General features: G+C 41.2%; 1 protein-coding gene across 11 annotated transcripts in view; it reads right to left on the bottom strand.

Moving 5' to 3' along the window:
* Window positions 1-4,079: 4,079 nt before the first annotated feature.
* shank3b (SH3 and multiple ankyrin repeat domains 3b) overlaps window positions 4,080-15,706 on the bottom strand; it is a 35,663-nt gene continuing 24,036 nt past the window's right edge. For 7 of the 11 annotated variants that reach the window (XM_036563844.1, XM_036563845.1, XM_036563846.1 and 4 more), the window contains 10 exons: window positions 15,376-15,451; window positions 15,146-15,228; window positions 14,916-15,040; window positions 13,953-14,088; window positions 13,694-13,774; window positions 11,710-11,846; window positions 11,455-11,560; window positions 8,194-10,066; window positions 7,946-7,975; window positions 4,080-7,421 (listed from right to left, as the gene is read on the bottom strand). In XM_036563844.1, the coding sequence (XP_036419737.1) occupies window positions 6,839-7,421; window positions 7,946-7,975; window positions 8,194-10,066; window positions 11,455-11,560; window positions 11,710-11,846; window positions 13,694-13,774; window positions 13,953-14,088; window positions 14,916-15,040; window positions 15,146-15,228; window positions 15,376-15,451 (3,230 nt within the window). In that variant the 3' untranslated portion in view covers window positions 4,080-6,838. Of the gene's footprint in view, window positions 7,422-7,925; window positions 7,976-8,180; window positions 10,067-11,454; window positions 11,561-11,709; window positions 11,847-13,693; window positions 13,775-13,952; window positions 14,089-14,915; window positions 15,041-15,145; window positions 15,229-15,375; window positions 15,452-15,706 lie in introns of all 11 variants that reach the window. The other 4 variants (XM_036563850.1, XM_036563852.1, XM_036563849.1 and 1 more) reach the window with 4 other exon arrangements.

Raw genomic sequence — 15,706 nt, 5'->3', positions numbered from 1 at the left:
TTTCTCAGTAGTGCATTTTTTTGGATTATCACCATTAGATTATCTAATCACCATTAGATTATCACCACCTGTGCTTTCTGTGTCAGAAACCAGAATCAGATTTCTTAGTGCATGTAAACTCTTACTCTGATTTCTTTTGGATTTCTCAGTCTGCTTATGTGCGAATCAGACAGTACCGGAAATAAACAAGCAGTGTTACCATAAGACGCAGCAAAACACTTTTGGAGCGAGGCTGAAACCAACGACATGCTTGACAAAATGAAGGATATTAATATTTCTCAGTATTGCATTTTTTTGGATTATCATCATTAGATAATCTAATCACCATTAGATTATCACCACCTGTGCTTTCTGTGTCAGAAACTGCTGGAACATAGGATTGTTCACAAAATTACAACATGTGGACACCAGGCCTGGGAAAACACAGGTCTGTTTCCTAGACATTTCAGTAAGCAAATAAAGGGCGCTGGGAGCACAGGGATGACTCAGTGGAGGCAGGCTGAGCAAACGCGCAAGCTTATTGAAATGCTTGTATAGGCCAAACCACACATAACTGCCTTCAGGTTTGAGAATTTAAAAACTGAAAATGGACACAGTATAATCTCCACATTTAACACATTTTGAATAAATATATGACTGAACATCAAGGAAAGGCTTGTTTGTTACCAGCTATCTATTAGCGTTATCTGACCAGAGTAATCCGTAGCTAGCCACCCAGCCATTTTGCAGACTTTGGCATTGGTAGTAATCATCTTGACACATTACCTGACGTGTAAAAATGGCATAAAATATGATAAAAACCAATAGGCCAAAAATTTGCCTACTGTCAACAGTATTAGCTGACCTAATCATTCAGTGGACATTAATTATGATATTAATTAACAAGCCAGTTAGCAACTAATTAACAATTTCCCTACTAGACTACAATTGTAAAAATGTATGATTCTCATCTTAATATTTCATTTGATTGTTGAGATTTTGGAGGTTAAAATGATCTTTATTCTACAGAGCTCAGATTATGATGAGCTCTCAAATAGAACACTTTCATTTCCCAAAAATAGAACACTTTCATTTCCCAAAAACAGAACACTTTCATTTCCCAAAAATAGAACACTTTCATTTCCCAAAAACAGAACACTTTCACTTTCCAAACTGCAACCCATAGAGTTTACAAAATACTTGCACGCAAAGCACAACAACCCACCTGCCCCACCCCCACTTTAGTTTTAATCAGTGATTGACAGTGGTTTTGTATTTCCATTGGTCAATTTTTGTACAGATAATTGATATAAATGAACAGGAAGATGGCATTTAAAATGGTGAAAAAAAACTACAAGGCCCAAAATACTTGAAAGAACTTGATTTTAGCTCACTGACTTGGAACTTGCTCGGTACTTAAAGCAGAAAGTCAAACTTGCACATACGTGTTGCGCAAACGTGATGACTTTTGACATCTTTTGATTTTTTCTATAAGATCATTTGATCTCAATAATATTTAGAATACTTTGAACCTCCAGAAACCTGCCCCCTAAAAAGTTTCTGATTATTACTCACTGACTGAAAAAAGCTTGTCATGGACTTCTGAGAAAAGGGAGTGGGCACAAACGGGCCAGCAGTTTACCTGCTTTGGAATCTTGCAGTTCATTTCAGTAATTTCAGAAAGTGATAAACTAGTAATTATGTTTAAAAAAGTAATTATCTGAATTTTAAAGCCGGTCAATATTGAAAAACAAAGTAAAATCTAGTCTTTAGTGTGTGTTTGTCTTCAGTGTTTGTCTGTCTCATTATTAGGTCACTTTTACCTATACCCCACTGTAACCACCATGCTTCTACAAATGTATCCCCACTATAACAAACAGAATGATCAGTAGAATTAACTGATCATCCAAACGATGTGTAATAACCTTAATGTATTGATACACGAAAATAATCTATACCAGCTTATCATACATATCAGTGTATGTATGTATATATACAATCACATTCATGTGGCTGTTGGTCCTTTTTTTGTTCCCTGACTGATCAGCACACAGTTTAACTACAACTAACTACTGGTAAAAGACTACACATAGCAAAACTAAATAAGTGAAAAAGTGGCAGAAAAGAACAAATAATTACATTTAGCTTGTGATTAAGTCAATGTATGATCATTTGGAAACACTAAGTGCGTTTACACACTCAATAATGCGATCATAATCAGATTTCTGCAGTTATCTGATTATTCAAATGGTCATGTAAACAGCATACTCCAAATTCTTCGATCGGAGTAAGGTCTAGAAATCCGATTAAGAAATAAAATCCGATAGAGAGCTGGATTTTAGCTCTAATCAGATTTCTCAGGGAATGTAAACTCTTATTTTGATTTTTTTTTGGATTTCTCAGTCTGCGCATGTGCGAATCAGACAGTACTGGAAATAAACAAGCAGCATTACCGTGAGACGCAGCAAACCAATGACATACTTGACAAAATGAAGGATTTAAATATTCTTCATCTTCTAGATGATGTACGTTCATATTTTCAGTTAAAGTGGCACAAAGTTTTATATTACGTTTACGTCACGTCTTCTTCTGTGAGTTTATTGGCTGGTTGCAAAGCAGAAATCTAATTACTGCCCGACTCATGTAGTTTCCCATTATCTGATTACTAAGTGCATGTAAACGTGTTGATCGGATTACTGACAAAATGTGATTTTCTGCAGTTATCGGATTATTAAGTGCATGTGAACGTATGTAAATGATACAATATTAAAGAGGCCTAGATTTGAGATAAGAATGTTACTAACAAAGCATTTCCATTCATGAGTGCTGCTTCTGGGCTGGATGGAGGTCAGTGAGGTGTGTAGTAAATCTGATCCTGGATCTGTCGTCCTATTTTAAGAAGCTTCGCGAATACCACCCCAGTTTGAACTATCTAAGTGTTAATGTAATGCTGCTGATTCCACGGTGTATGAAGCACTCTTCAGTCACTGGTTGAAATGCTTAAATACGTCATTAGAGGAGAGCAAGCAATGACTCATACTGCATCATCATGGACACACTCTTCCATCAGCTTGAATGGTCTCTTTTTTTTCTTTTTCTTTTTCAAATGAGAGGGTAATGCATTCAGACTTTTCACCAAGGTTTCATCATGTTTCCTTTATCAAAAACACTGTTTTACATGAAACTTAAACACCTTTTTTTATTTGAACACCCCCCTTGGATTGTGAGGAGCCATAAATTAAGAATAGAAAGGATAGAAACGGCGAGGTCCTGGAAGGCCGTGTTTTACTTATGCTTGAGTTCCTAAGTGAAACGTTTGTTTCACTGTTTCTATATAACTGTATATAACTTTATAGTGAAAGTGACTGACCTTTCAACACCTTTTACCTAACATGATCAACTACATTTCACAGACAGAATCATTAACATCAATTTTGCTCTTTGCTTAAATGCTTTGATTGCTTTAGAATATGATTCTCTAGTTCCAGTCCTGGCTATCCAGAACACTGCAGAATCACGTTTTTTTTTCCCCTGCTCTAACACACCAGATCTAGCTTATCAGCTGATTATCAAGCCCTTCATTAGCCAAACGAGGTGTGAACAAGCAGAGAAAATGATTCACAGTACATCTCTGTGGTACTCCAGGACTGAAACTTCAGAATCTGATTGAACACAACACAGAAACGGCCAGACTCCTTCATTTCATCCAGGAGAGGGTGCCAGATCACTTGCTAGACTCTCACAGCCTGAGCAATGGATTTTTCAGTGCTAAACAAGTCAACTTATTCGGGTACAATTTTCTCTTGAAAGCATACAGATTTAGAACTTTGTATTTTTGAACGACTTAATTCAACAATGAATACAAAAACATCAAAGGTCCAAAGGAAGAGGTCCTTTGGGTTGATCAGTGTAGTAAGTGGGTGCCACGCACTGGCTGTTTGCCCTAGTAGTTACTTGTTTCAGCAGCTCATCAGCTCTTTGACACTATGGAGGTCTCTCTAATTGTAAAAAACACACAGAGGTTGGCAGCTGTGCACTGATGAGGGGTACTGTTAAACATACTATACCAGTCAAAAGTTCGAACATGCCAATCAAGTTAGTTTTTTTTTTTTTTTAACCAATTTCCACATTTAGTAGTGAATAATAATACAAATTTTGCAGGTTTCAAAAAGACTGAACCAAACATCAGAATCTAATAGTTTAGATTCTTCAAAATAGCCCGCCTTTGCCTTGTTATAGCTTTGGACCTTTGGTATTCTCTCAAGCAGCTTAATGAGGAGCCACCTAGGGTGCACTGGGGGGTGACTACTTGCTGTTGAGTATCTGCTTGTTTTAATCAATTTGGAAATAAATTCATACATAGGCATCACTATTATGTATAGGTTTCTATGACATCATCTTTAAGATCGTCCAAACCTTTGACTGGTACTGAAGAGAGTGAGTGACAGAGGGAGAGAGAGAGAGAGAGAGAGAGAGAGAGAGAGAGAGAGAGAGAGAGTGAGAGAGAGAACAGCAGTGTTCTATGCAGATGGCTTATAAAAAGTAGCACCCTCCACTTTGTGCAAATTTATCAGCTGGACGAGAGACAAGTGTGGGTCTCGACTTACATGGTAGCCTTGATTGGAATAGGCCTATCTGAAACAAAATGTACCCTGCGTTTAGCATTAGCATTAAATAGTTCTGCTTAACGAGTAACGCCCAAAGTACTTTGGTTACTGGAAAAAGGGACTAGACAATCTGAAAGTATGTTACCGGGCTGGGCTTACATGGCTTCAAACGCAATGTCAGCCAGTTCAGGGCCATCCACAAAAATATCAGATAGTGTTAAAATAATACTCGAATGGCTAGTCTCCAATTCACACAGCATTACAAGAAAACCTAGCTTGATTTTCACAGTTTCAATCTGATTTTTTCAAACATAAATCGAAAGCTGCACATTCCCCTTCAAGTGTTACTGGTATTTCATGGCTCTTGTAGCTTAAAATGGACTCTAGACTTGATGCTCAGTGATAAGCCAAAACAGTATGGCGTACAAGCATCCTTCTTTTCTCCTGAAAAGTTGCTGTCCAAATGTCAGTTCACATCTGCATTGATCGGCATGTAATAACTATCATGGTTTCTGATTATTACTTTGTAAGCCCTTAAGTAGCATACATTTTTTGCTCAATCAATCTCAACCAAAGCCTATATTGAAACGAAATTCCAAATTTAGCAATTACACAAAATAACATTCCAATAATCAAATGTTACAAATCATCATTAAATCATGACAGTGATTTACCTTGTTATTCCATATAGAAGACAAAAGGTAACAAAGAAAGTGCTACCTACTCCCCATAGTATTTAAGTGCCTCTCTGATTTAAATAAATAGTCAATATTCAATCTCACCTCACATTTATTCATAAATGACAAAACCAAAGGGTGTTTCAACATTTTTTTTAAATTAAACATTTCCATGTTTAAGAAATGTGTTTTCTTTACTGCAGATATCTGAGCTCTAAGAAATCACAAGGAATACTATGGGGAAGAGAGTAACTATGTTTGGGCTTATGTCATTACTTAATATTTAATATAACAAAGATAAAATATGACCAAATGAACACAATCGCACAGGGCATAAGACACATATTTCAGATAACACTCATACATTCTTCTCTTTGAATATATAAGCCCATATATATCATATACATATAAAATTGAATGTATTCACTGAAAATATTCTTCTTTATCAAATTTAGATGGCGGCAGTATTATCTCAAGGCCACACTTGTATTATGAAAGGTTGTAGCAGGGTTAAAGGTGCATTATGTTGGATTTTTACATTACACTTAAGCTAAAACATCATCATAAATTGTCAAAAAAATGAACTTAGAGTGACAGATGTTTGTTAGCTCCTGTTTTACTTCCTACCATAGTTCTCCCCCTGACCATTTCATTAGGAAATCAACGCTACAACGTGTGTGCATTGTTATAAATATCATGGACTATCTAATTACATGTTAAACCATGTCAGAACCAGTTCAAACATACACATTCAGAAATATTAGCTCATACTATCCACAACAATGGCTGTCTCTGAAAAGCAATGGATTGCTTAGAAGTTTGTTCCTACATAGTGCACCTTTAAAAGGAGATTGTCTCTTGACTCTTTCACGCTCTGACATGTACATTTACATGCCTAGTCTAGATGTGGTATGTAATATATGAAGTTACCAGTATGGCATTATTTTCTGACCAACAATACTGTGAGTATATATTATATATTGTAAACCCTGGACACTGGGAAGCATTGGCATTAAAAGGTCTACAGGCTTTTTTGCTCCCAATACATAGCTGTGAAATGCAAATATCCTTAATTCTCTTCTTTATATTATGGCATCCAGTCCAAGTGTATTTTGTTCCACATACTTACATGTTTAGAATTCCACTGAATTTATGTGTCATGCTGGTTGAAAATGGCTATTCTGTCTGTTCCGTTTTAAATCGTAATACTCTCTAGTGCTCATGGCCCATTGATCACAGATAACTTTCAAACTGTACCTATGGACCACAAAACAGCACAATAGGTCTACAGTCTGCACACAAAATTCAGATTAAATAGGCCTTAAGATTTGGGAATGTGCTTGGATGTTATCTTAGCATTAAGTTAAATCAGGTTTGGTGACTTGGGTGGATATTCGGTCGTGGAGAGGTTGAGAATTGTAAGGGACATTTGTAAAGTGATCAAAAAGTGGGGCGGTCTGAAGATAAGGACATTTTTAAGCTGAGGTCTCAGTAGAACATTTGGAAGTGGCCTGCAGGTAAAACTGTAAATACAATTTGGCAAGGACTTTGTTGAACAGTATTCTATGGAATTTATCATGCTCCTGAGCTCTCCAACAGCTGTTTGAGTGCACGCTCTATGTTCATCCTGTGGCCCACCCGTGTCACTCCCAGTTCCGCCAAGTCGTCCTTTGTGAGGGCGGGCAGATGGGCGCCTTCAATCTCATGCTCCAAGAAGCGGGCTCGATGCTCCCCTAGTCCCACGCTTTCTAACCACTCGCCCACATCATACTTACTCCACAGTGCCAGGGGGCGCTGTCTGAAGGGCCGCAGGGCCAGAAGTGGGGCACCCAGTACCGGGGAGGGGCAAGGGGAGGCGCAGGGCGACGGGGAAGGTGAGCGGCTGCGGGCACGGGCACTGGCACTCCGCATGACAAAGCGCACCTCCTTGGGCTCCTGCGGCAGGCTCAGGCTGGACGACTTGAGGATGGTGTGGTGGTGGTGGTGATGGTGGGGGCCAAAAGTGCGCACAGGCCCTAGAGGCTCACTCCGCTCCGGGGTGGCTCCAGGACTGGGCGTCCTGCGGGTCACTGGATAGCGGCTGCCGGGACGGATGGTGAAAGTAGTGCCGTAGTTCCTCTGAGAGATGGTGTGGAGCTCCCCAAGGCTGCTGAAGAGCCTGAGAGGCATAATGGGGTGATGAGAGGAGGCATTTTAAGTTAGATCGCCAAACCAAAATATTCAAGGCAGTTACAGTAAAGCAAGTAGAAAGACTAAAATTAGATGTGAGAACCTTTTGTGCAGAGGGCGTACAGTTAGTAATCTAACAGTTAATAAACAGTTTCGTCTAAATTTTTAATTAAAACCCACAACGTAAACAGATCAGGCAGAAGTTGAAACATACCTCAGCTCGAGATTTAGTGAAATACTGCACTTAGAAGTGCAAGAGATCAGCTTTACTGCATTTGGAAATGCAGTATGCTTAGGTAGAAAGATCTACTGGCGCATGCTGTAGGTATACAGTTTAAATGTATTGCTTTGAGAGCTTATGTTAATTAGTCTAGTTATAGTTTTGATATACTGCAGTAAGAGCGGCGCTTAACTATTTCAGCTTCAGATAATGCTGTGTTAGGGGAGCATTTTAGTAAAGTAGAAAGTTAGTTGGACGAAGAGTTGTTTTTACCCACAGAGCTAAAAACCTACGATTTACTCTCTTCTCCATTCTCCTCACATCTGCAGGAACATATAGAGACACACACAGGTGTGTTATGCAATTAAACGAGATGTGTGAACAAAATGCGTGTGATGGAGTTCAACAGAGTAATAGCTGTGTACAGTGGTGATGTGCATTACTTAAAAGTGTAGAAAGTTTTGCTGTGCTACATGCAAGAGTGACGTCTTTTCAGGCCAAATGTGTGCAGGCATTTGTGTGACTCACAGGAATGTCTTACCTGGCGCCGCCCACGGGTGATCTCCGGCCAGGGTCGAGCGGTGCTCCCATTGGTGGCTCCTCCCCTAGAGAATGTGTGTCTTTACTCAGTAACTCTGCCCCCATTGCAGCAGGCCTACTATCATCACCTATGCCAACCTGAGCCCTGGGCTCCTCACCCCAGAGTTTGGAGCGTCTTTGGAACAGGTAGCGTGGGCGGGCAGGGCCTGTGCTGGGCGGGTGTGGAAGCAGCTCGCTATCTGACGACTGTTTAAGCAGTGGGTCCCTGAGATGGGCGGGGCGGCCACGCCCCACCCCACAACGTGGCTTGCTGGCATGAGCTGAGTCTGTGCTCTCCGAGGACAAAGTGGACATGCTGGAGACTGTAGAAACAGTACTCGTAGTCTCCATGTGGGGGTCCTCAACACCGGAGTCTGCTGTGGAATCACTCACTTTGCCAGAAGATGTCTTTGCTATGGAAGGCCGCGACGCCCCTGGAGAAATGCTGAGAGTGGCTTTGGGTGGTTCCTTTATTAGAAGGCCATTGGCGAAGGGTTGAGGCGGAGGGACAATGCCAATCTTGCGGAGCTCCTCTCTGGTTTCTTCGTCACTGGATGACAGCAGTGCTGGAGGCAAGGTAACTGTGTAGGGCTCGGCTTCTTCCTCTGAGCTCATGGTCATGCTCCGTCCCGCCAGGTTTGAGAGGGTTGGGGCGGGTGAAGGCATGGAAGGTGGAACTGCAGGTTGGCTGTGCTCTGTGTCCATAAGCGCTGGCTGGACGATCTGCACGGTTGGTGGCACCAATGTCTCCTCCAAACTTCTCCCAGATCCCGGGCTGCCACTTGTAACCTGACTAGCCGTTTCTGTGGTAATACTGACAGGCTCCTCCCTCCAGGTGTCGGAAGATGGGGCCTCAAGAGCAGCTGGGGGTGTGACACCTCCTTCTGTCTCTGGTCTCTCGACTGCTCTGCCCTGAGTGGGTGATGGCGAAGGAGTGGGCGTGGGCGTGGGGGTGGTCCGGCCACTGAGGGCACGTTCTCGTGCAGCCAGTGCAAGTGCTAAGGGAGAGGAGGGGTCCAGAGGCCTTCCTGTGAGAGGATGGATAAAGGTGGAGCCCCCTGGTGGTGGTCCAGGGGACAGCATGGGTGCCGGTGGTGGCAGCTCTGCTAGCTCATCCACCGAGTGCGACTGGGACAGCAAGGGGGTGGTCTGAGGTTCTGTGGCACCCCCCTCCACAGAGAGGAACACACTGGGCCTGCGACGTGCCCCTGGGGGTGTGATCCTGGCCCTCTCAGAGAGCACTTGCTGCTGGAACTGCTCAGCTCGGCTGCTGTGGGGGATTCGTGCTCCTCCTAGAGGAGAGGGATCTCTTGCAGCCTGGGCACCCTCCTCCACTTGGCCTTGTTTGACCAATGGACTCTTTCTGCGTTGAGGCTTTGCAGGGGTATAGACTGCACTCAAGCGGCCCACGTTGGCATATGGATTCTCCACAGGCTGGCCACGCCTACGACCACGCTCAGGAGGAGCAGCCCCAGAGGTAGGTGTCGCTGGCCGGGGAATGGGGGCAGGCTCTACTGGCAGGTGGGCAGTGTCCTGAAGGATAATCATAGAGCGAGCTTTACGCTGGCGGTCTGTTGTGACAGGACCATGGAGCTTGGGTTCTGCCCCAGGCCGGAAGCTCGAGCGGGTCTGATTGGCTGTGCGTGTTGGGGGTGGAGGTGGTAAGAAAGATGGGGGAGGACCCGAATCTAAAAAGTATGGCGTCGGAGGGGGAGGAGGTGCGGTTTGTGGAGGGGGCGGGATACTGTCTTGTCGGAAGCTGTCGGTCATTGAAGAGCTTCTTGGGAATCGATGCTCTCCAATTAAAGCAGATATTCTCTCATCTTCTGGTGCACCTGAACAAAATGAAATGAATTTATTAGATATGTAGACACTGTATGTGAAAAGACGTGGGCCAAACATATACAGACATACTTAGAGATGAAACGATATTAAAATTTCATATTAAAATTTCATTTGTCTTCACCTGTGGAGCTGCTTCTCTAAAAGCATTTAAAACTAAAACATAACTTAAAATTAACATGCATCTGAGCTGCGGCAGAAACACTCCTAAAGTTTAATCTCTGAAACTCTGCTTTTCCTAAAAGCAGCACACAGCATTTACTCGCGTGAGGTCCCGTCTCAAAGCACACTATCTTCCCTATGTAGTGCACTTCGTGGATCATGAAATAGCAAATCCCTCACCCAAAGAGTGCATGAAATGTTCGACTAAGTCATCTATAATCAACATTAACAACAGGTTACAAATCCCCTATTTAAAACTCAACTGCTTGTTAATGATGATCGTGTTTGTTTGAAAAGTAGCGCACTATGTAGGGGACATTGAGTAATTTGAGACAGTGTTATTCTCTTCTAAGAAAGTAAACACTGCAAGCGAAACAAGAAAGGGGAGCTGTGCAGATTGAACTTTTGCAGCGTCTCGTTCCAGAGCTTGTGTGACTTAACTCAGAGCTCATTTTGGAGACTCTGCTCCACAGAAATACGTGTTAAAAGCTTTAGTTTCGATTCACAGTTGATTCACCAATTGGTTTTTTTTGTTTTTTTTACGCTAAAAGCTTCATTTTATATTATTAACGAACCATAAGCATAAGTTAAACCACACAGACCATCTTCTATTTCAAAGTCCCCACAGACTTCTACGTTAAAGTTAACCTTGCATTCTCTAAAAAGTAGCGGGTGGTGGTTGTGAAGATGACACGTAAGGTTTGATGCGTTGCCCCCTTTTGCCACTATTTTCTTTCGGCCTGTTCTGCAGACAGGGTGGTCATCTTCAGTTAACTTTCCTTCTGCATCCTTATAAAACCCAAAACATGACCAAACGTCAGACTTGGTCTTCTTAGAAGGCTGAAATATCTCCGAATCTCTGTCACTACATTCCGCCATGTTCTCCCTTCTCTCCCTCTCCCTCTCACTCTTTCCCCCCGCCCCCTTCCCCTCTACACACACACACACACACACACACACACACACACACAGAGCTGCATCTGAGAGGATGATTCTGCCTTTGTTTGACTCTGTACAGCGAGTTTTTCACACCGCGGTAATCGACCGCGATTTTAACGATACTTTAAAGTTCAAACGGTACTACTAACCGTCAATAATTTTACCGCGGTTTACCGTGAAACCAGTAACCGTTTCATCTCTAGACATACTATAAGAAAGGTGTGTCAGTTATGGAAAATGTGCATGGTTTCTATGTTCTGTAACTATAATAATTTTTTACCAAATGATTTTGTTCTGGACATCCCTCGGGGCAGTTGCATGTGACTTTTGTCCACAGCTAGAGACACTCCTGCAGGTACTGGAATCCCTTGCCTCTCAAACAAGTTCTATGGAAGTACATACAAAGAATTTAATGTAAGGTAAAACAGCTAAATTAAAAATAAAAGTGAATAATATGTAATTATTTTAAATACATAAATTAGAAATTTAATGAAAAATAAAGAGTTAAATAAAATAGTGTGCGTTTGTCTCTTACACTGATCTCGGCTTGTGTGATGCGTCTGCTGGTCGGTCTCTGTTTCACAGTGGCTGCTCTGGAGTCCACCTCCGTGGGCCGTTGCCTCATCACCACTACAGGCTCCTTTGGTGAGCTCAGCATCTCATCCAACTTCTCTGTGAGGGATATTCACAAACACACCCTCAAAAGCGCTCTGACAACAAAACCGCATTTTGGCACACACACCTTATAAACTCATTTACTCACAAAACACCACAAAAACACAGATCATTCCCAGATCCCTTTGTGAGTCATTTTTACACATTCTGAAAAAAATAACAAAGAATACAAGCACATACTTTTGTAAACACACATTTTTTCTAATGGCTCAGGAAAAAAACATAAATACTGCACACAAAGACTTTACAATTCATGACACCACACACAAGCAAAATGAAGATCAGTAGGCCCACAACATGACATGCTGAACAGCAAATACCACCAGTCCACAGAACCAGTTTTAGAATCAAGACATGTTGATGATGTCTTGTCTTACCTCCCCTCCTTCTCCTTGACGCTTGTGGATAAGAAGCAGGAACAAATCTACAGTGCCTGATTGAGCTCACAGAATCAACACAATCTGTGCCTTTGATGCTTAGTTCAGGTTTGGGAAAGAATGTATACATTAAGTATACAGGAAGACGAGTTTTGTCCTGGCCTGTATCAAGATTATGTATGAAGAAGTTTTCCTTTTCATTATTAACACAGCAATATGGACCATACTCATATATATTTTGGCCATGATTTATTATTGCAGTGTGCAATTAGGTATGATCTGGGGTATCTGAACACAGTGAATTATGATACAACTGTTGACACAATTTCTGTCTGTTCTTGGTCTGAATGTGAATTTAAAACACTCCGTAAGTACTGGTACACACTGGGCAGGTCATAAAATGCCCAACAAGCATTTCAGACCAAGATGTGTGAATAAGCAAAAAATATCTTAAGGTTTCATAATGAATAAGCCAAAACTGTCAATTCAATTCAAAGCTTCATTTTTTAGCACAAGGTTTTCTTGCAACAGTAACAACAAGTATCAACATGTTTTGTGATGATTTTTAAATGGTTAAATGTATTTCACGAAGTACTGGTATTGCCAAAGTCAACAAAATAAATGTTGTAATTGCTAAAACATGGCAATATAATTTCTTCTACACACAGCACTGCAGACAACTGTGTAGGGCATTCCAAAGCTTAAAATGAAAACATCTTTAAAGGCATCTTTATCTACACCAACATTACAACCCCAATTTGGGCAAAATAACTAACTGCAAATTTTCTGACCAATATTGTGACTACAAGTTAAATTGTGATTATTTTCTATAAATTAACGTCCGGGCCTGTTGATTTGGCCAAGAAGACCGGAATGTCCACTTTTTCCAGCTTGATTTCCTCACTTAAACTGTATGACAATGTTTGTGATAATATAGGCTGTAATTAAAAGCACAGCTCTTGTGATTTGAAAATTGCACTCTTTTAATTTCGATATAAAAATGATTAATCTCTCAGCCCCAAAACCTGTACCTTTTTAATTCACACTTTTTAGCCAACACATATGCCTTAATAATAAGAAACATTCAGAGACAACTGCAGGTCGCCCATGCAATTCACCACTTTACAGTTCTCAGCTAAACTGTCACTCTCAGTATCTAAGCTAATTTGTCAAAATTGCCACCTTCAAGTACTTAGGGAATCCACATGAAGCTGTATTGCTCCCAATGGGACATATCTAGTCTCCCACTAGATTGAAATGAGATGAAACAGAGCACTTTGTGCTTTGCTGTCTAAAGAGAAGAAAGCATGTGTGCACTCCTTTGGGCTGTTTTCCATTACAGTACTGCTAGAAATAGAGCCGCACCATCAACCTACAAGAATTGTGGAAGAACACAAACGGGGCATGTGTGAGTGTGTGTTTGTGCGTGTGTGTATGGTGTGTGAAGGTATGATGTGTGTATCTTACCCATCTCTTCCAGCTCTGCGGTCATGCTTTTGGAGCGCAAAGTGAGGCTTGTGCTGGGGTCTCTCTTGGGAGGTGGAGGAGCTGAATGGTCATCAGGCATGCAGAGGGACATAACAGACACATGGCAGTTTAACAGAATAGCCTTGCATTAGGGATTGAAGCTTATGCACACGTACGTTTGCAGTAAATTGTCTCAATGTTAACTACTCTTGTGACACCATGTGTGGATGTATTTTAAAACGGGTATCTAGATGAATACCTTTCTTGCGGACAACATCTCCAGTGTCAGGTTTGCGTGTGACTGACACCACTTTCATAAGGAGACGACTACCACCCTGGCGAATCAGAGAGACCACCTGCCTGTGTCCCACTTTTACCACACTCACTCCGTTCACCTGTAAGTGATAGAGAGAGAGAGAGAGAGGTATAAATAACAGCATATTTATACTTTCAGAAACACCACATACGGAAGTCTATTTGATTTGAGATCACTTAACTACTGAACATAGTTTGATGCAAGTGTGTGATGATACAAGCCTGCAGTTTGTACCATACTAATTGGATGGTGTCCCACAGGTAAGAAAAATCAAAAGGAGATTCAAATCTCTGCAGTTTCTCCTTGACAACTAAAGAGACTTTTACTTAAGTGTCCTGCTGCTCAGATATTTCTCCTGAGAAAAAGACCCCAGTAATCTCATGTTTCTCTTCTTGAATTTCAGAAGAGATCTCAATAAAGTCACACATTTTGCTCAGATCTGTTCTTATCCAAGACTAACAGCCTTCTCAGTTTTGATGCTAAGAATAACTACTACTATTTTCATTTGGGCCAGATGGATCTTGTGACCCCTTTTGTCTAATGCTCTTTCTACTAAGGAATTTTGGGATAAATCACCATTAACTCTCCTGGGTCATGTTAGGGCAACACTTGAGCAATAGAATATTCCTCTGGGAAAAGCTTCCATTACTTGTTGTAATTTCAGACACTTTAAATATGTCTTGGCTGATAAACCACAATTGGAGTAAGGAGAAAATTGTGTACATTTGATTTCTTAAAAATTATAATAGCAATAAACTAAACATTTTACAAAATAAATAAAATACAATAATTACAAAAATTAAAGATCTGATCTGTATTCTGTGATGTATGCATTAAATGCAAATATCCTATGATAGTCACTTCTAAACTGTGCTTAGTAGCAGTTTAAACCATATAGGCCTTCACCTCTATGAGGAAATCCCCTGTTCGTAGTCCTGCCCTCCATGCTACCCCGTCCAGGTCCACTGACTCCAGGTATTGCAGGGCAGGGAATGCAGGAGTCGGCGTGAACTCTTCAATGGGAGTTTCAGCTGATAACAGAAAATGTACATAGTAACTGTTGGCATGTGACAGGTGCACGTGTGTTTGTAAGCGCGTATATGTGGGAGTGTGTTTGAGTTGTAAGAGTAGCAGACCTTTAGCCCCTCGTAGAACAAAGCCAAATCCTTCACTGTCTCTCTTCTGCAGTGTGGCACTTTTCTCCTCTATCACATAATCACTGGGGACAGGGACAGGTCAGTAGCAACACATATATTTTCTGTCCTCAAACCATTGTACTTCTAAATCCCACATAAGTCCACCTCAAATCTTTCAAAGAAGAATAGTAGGAGGGATGATGATTGAGATGCAAAGAGAGATTGTGTACCTGTAGGAGGTATAGTTGTCATAGGAGCCAACAGTGTAATGCCTGAAAAGCCTCTTGGTGCGATCCTCTCTGGTCTCTGCAAAACAAAAGAACTACAGTTCTGACAGTGCGCTGTTTCAATGGTATATCATAATACTAAAATATAAAATTATGATATGTACATATGTTACAGTCCCCAGTTTTGTTGGCTACATTTGTTTTATATCAGTATATTTATTAAGGATCTTGGAAACAGCTAATATTTTTGTGGGTGTATTGAAGAAGGCAAGTGAATACATATGAATGGTTGTGTGTCTGTGCATGGTGAGTATGTGTGAGTGTGTGCTCTAAC

Source organism: Colossoma macropomum, unplaced genomic scaffold (genome assembly GCF_904425465.1).
Source record: "Colossoma macropomum unplaced genomic scaffold, Colossoma_macropomum, whole genome shotgun sequence".
Classification (NCBI taxonomy): Eukaryota; Metazoa; Chordata; class Actinopteri; order Characiformes; family Serrasalmidae; genus Colossoma; species Colossoma macropomum.
This window is presented reverse-complemented; position numbering and strand designations above follow the sequence as displayed.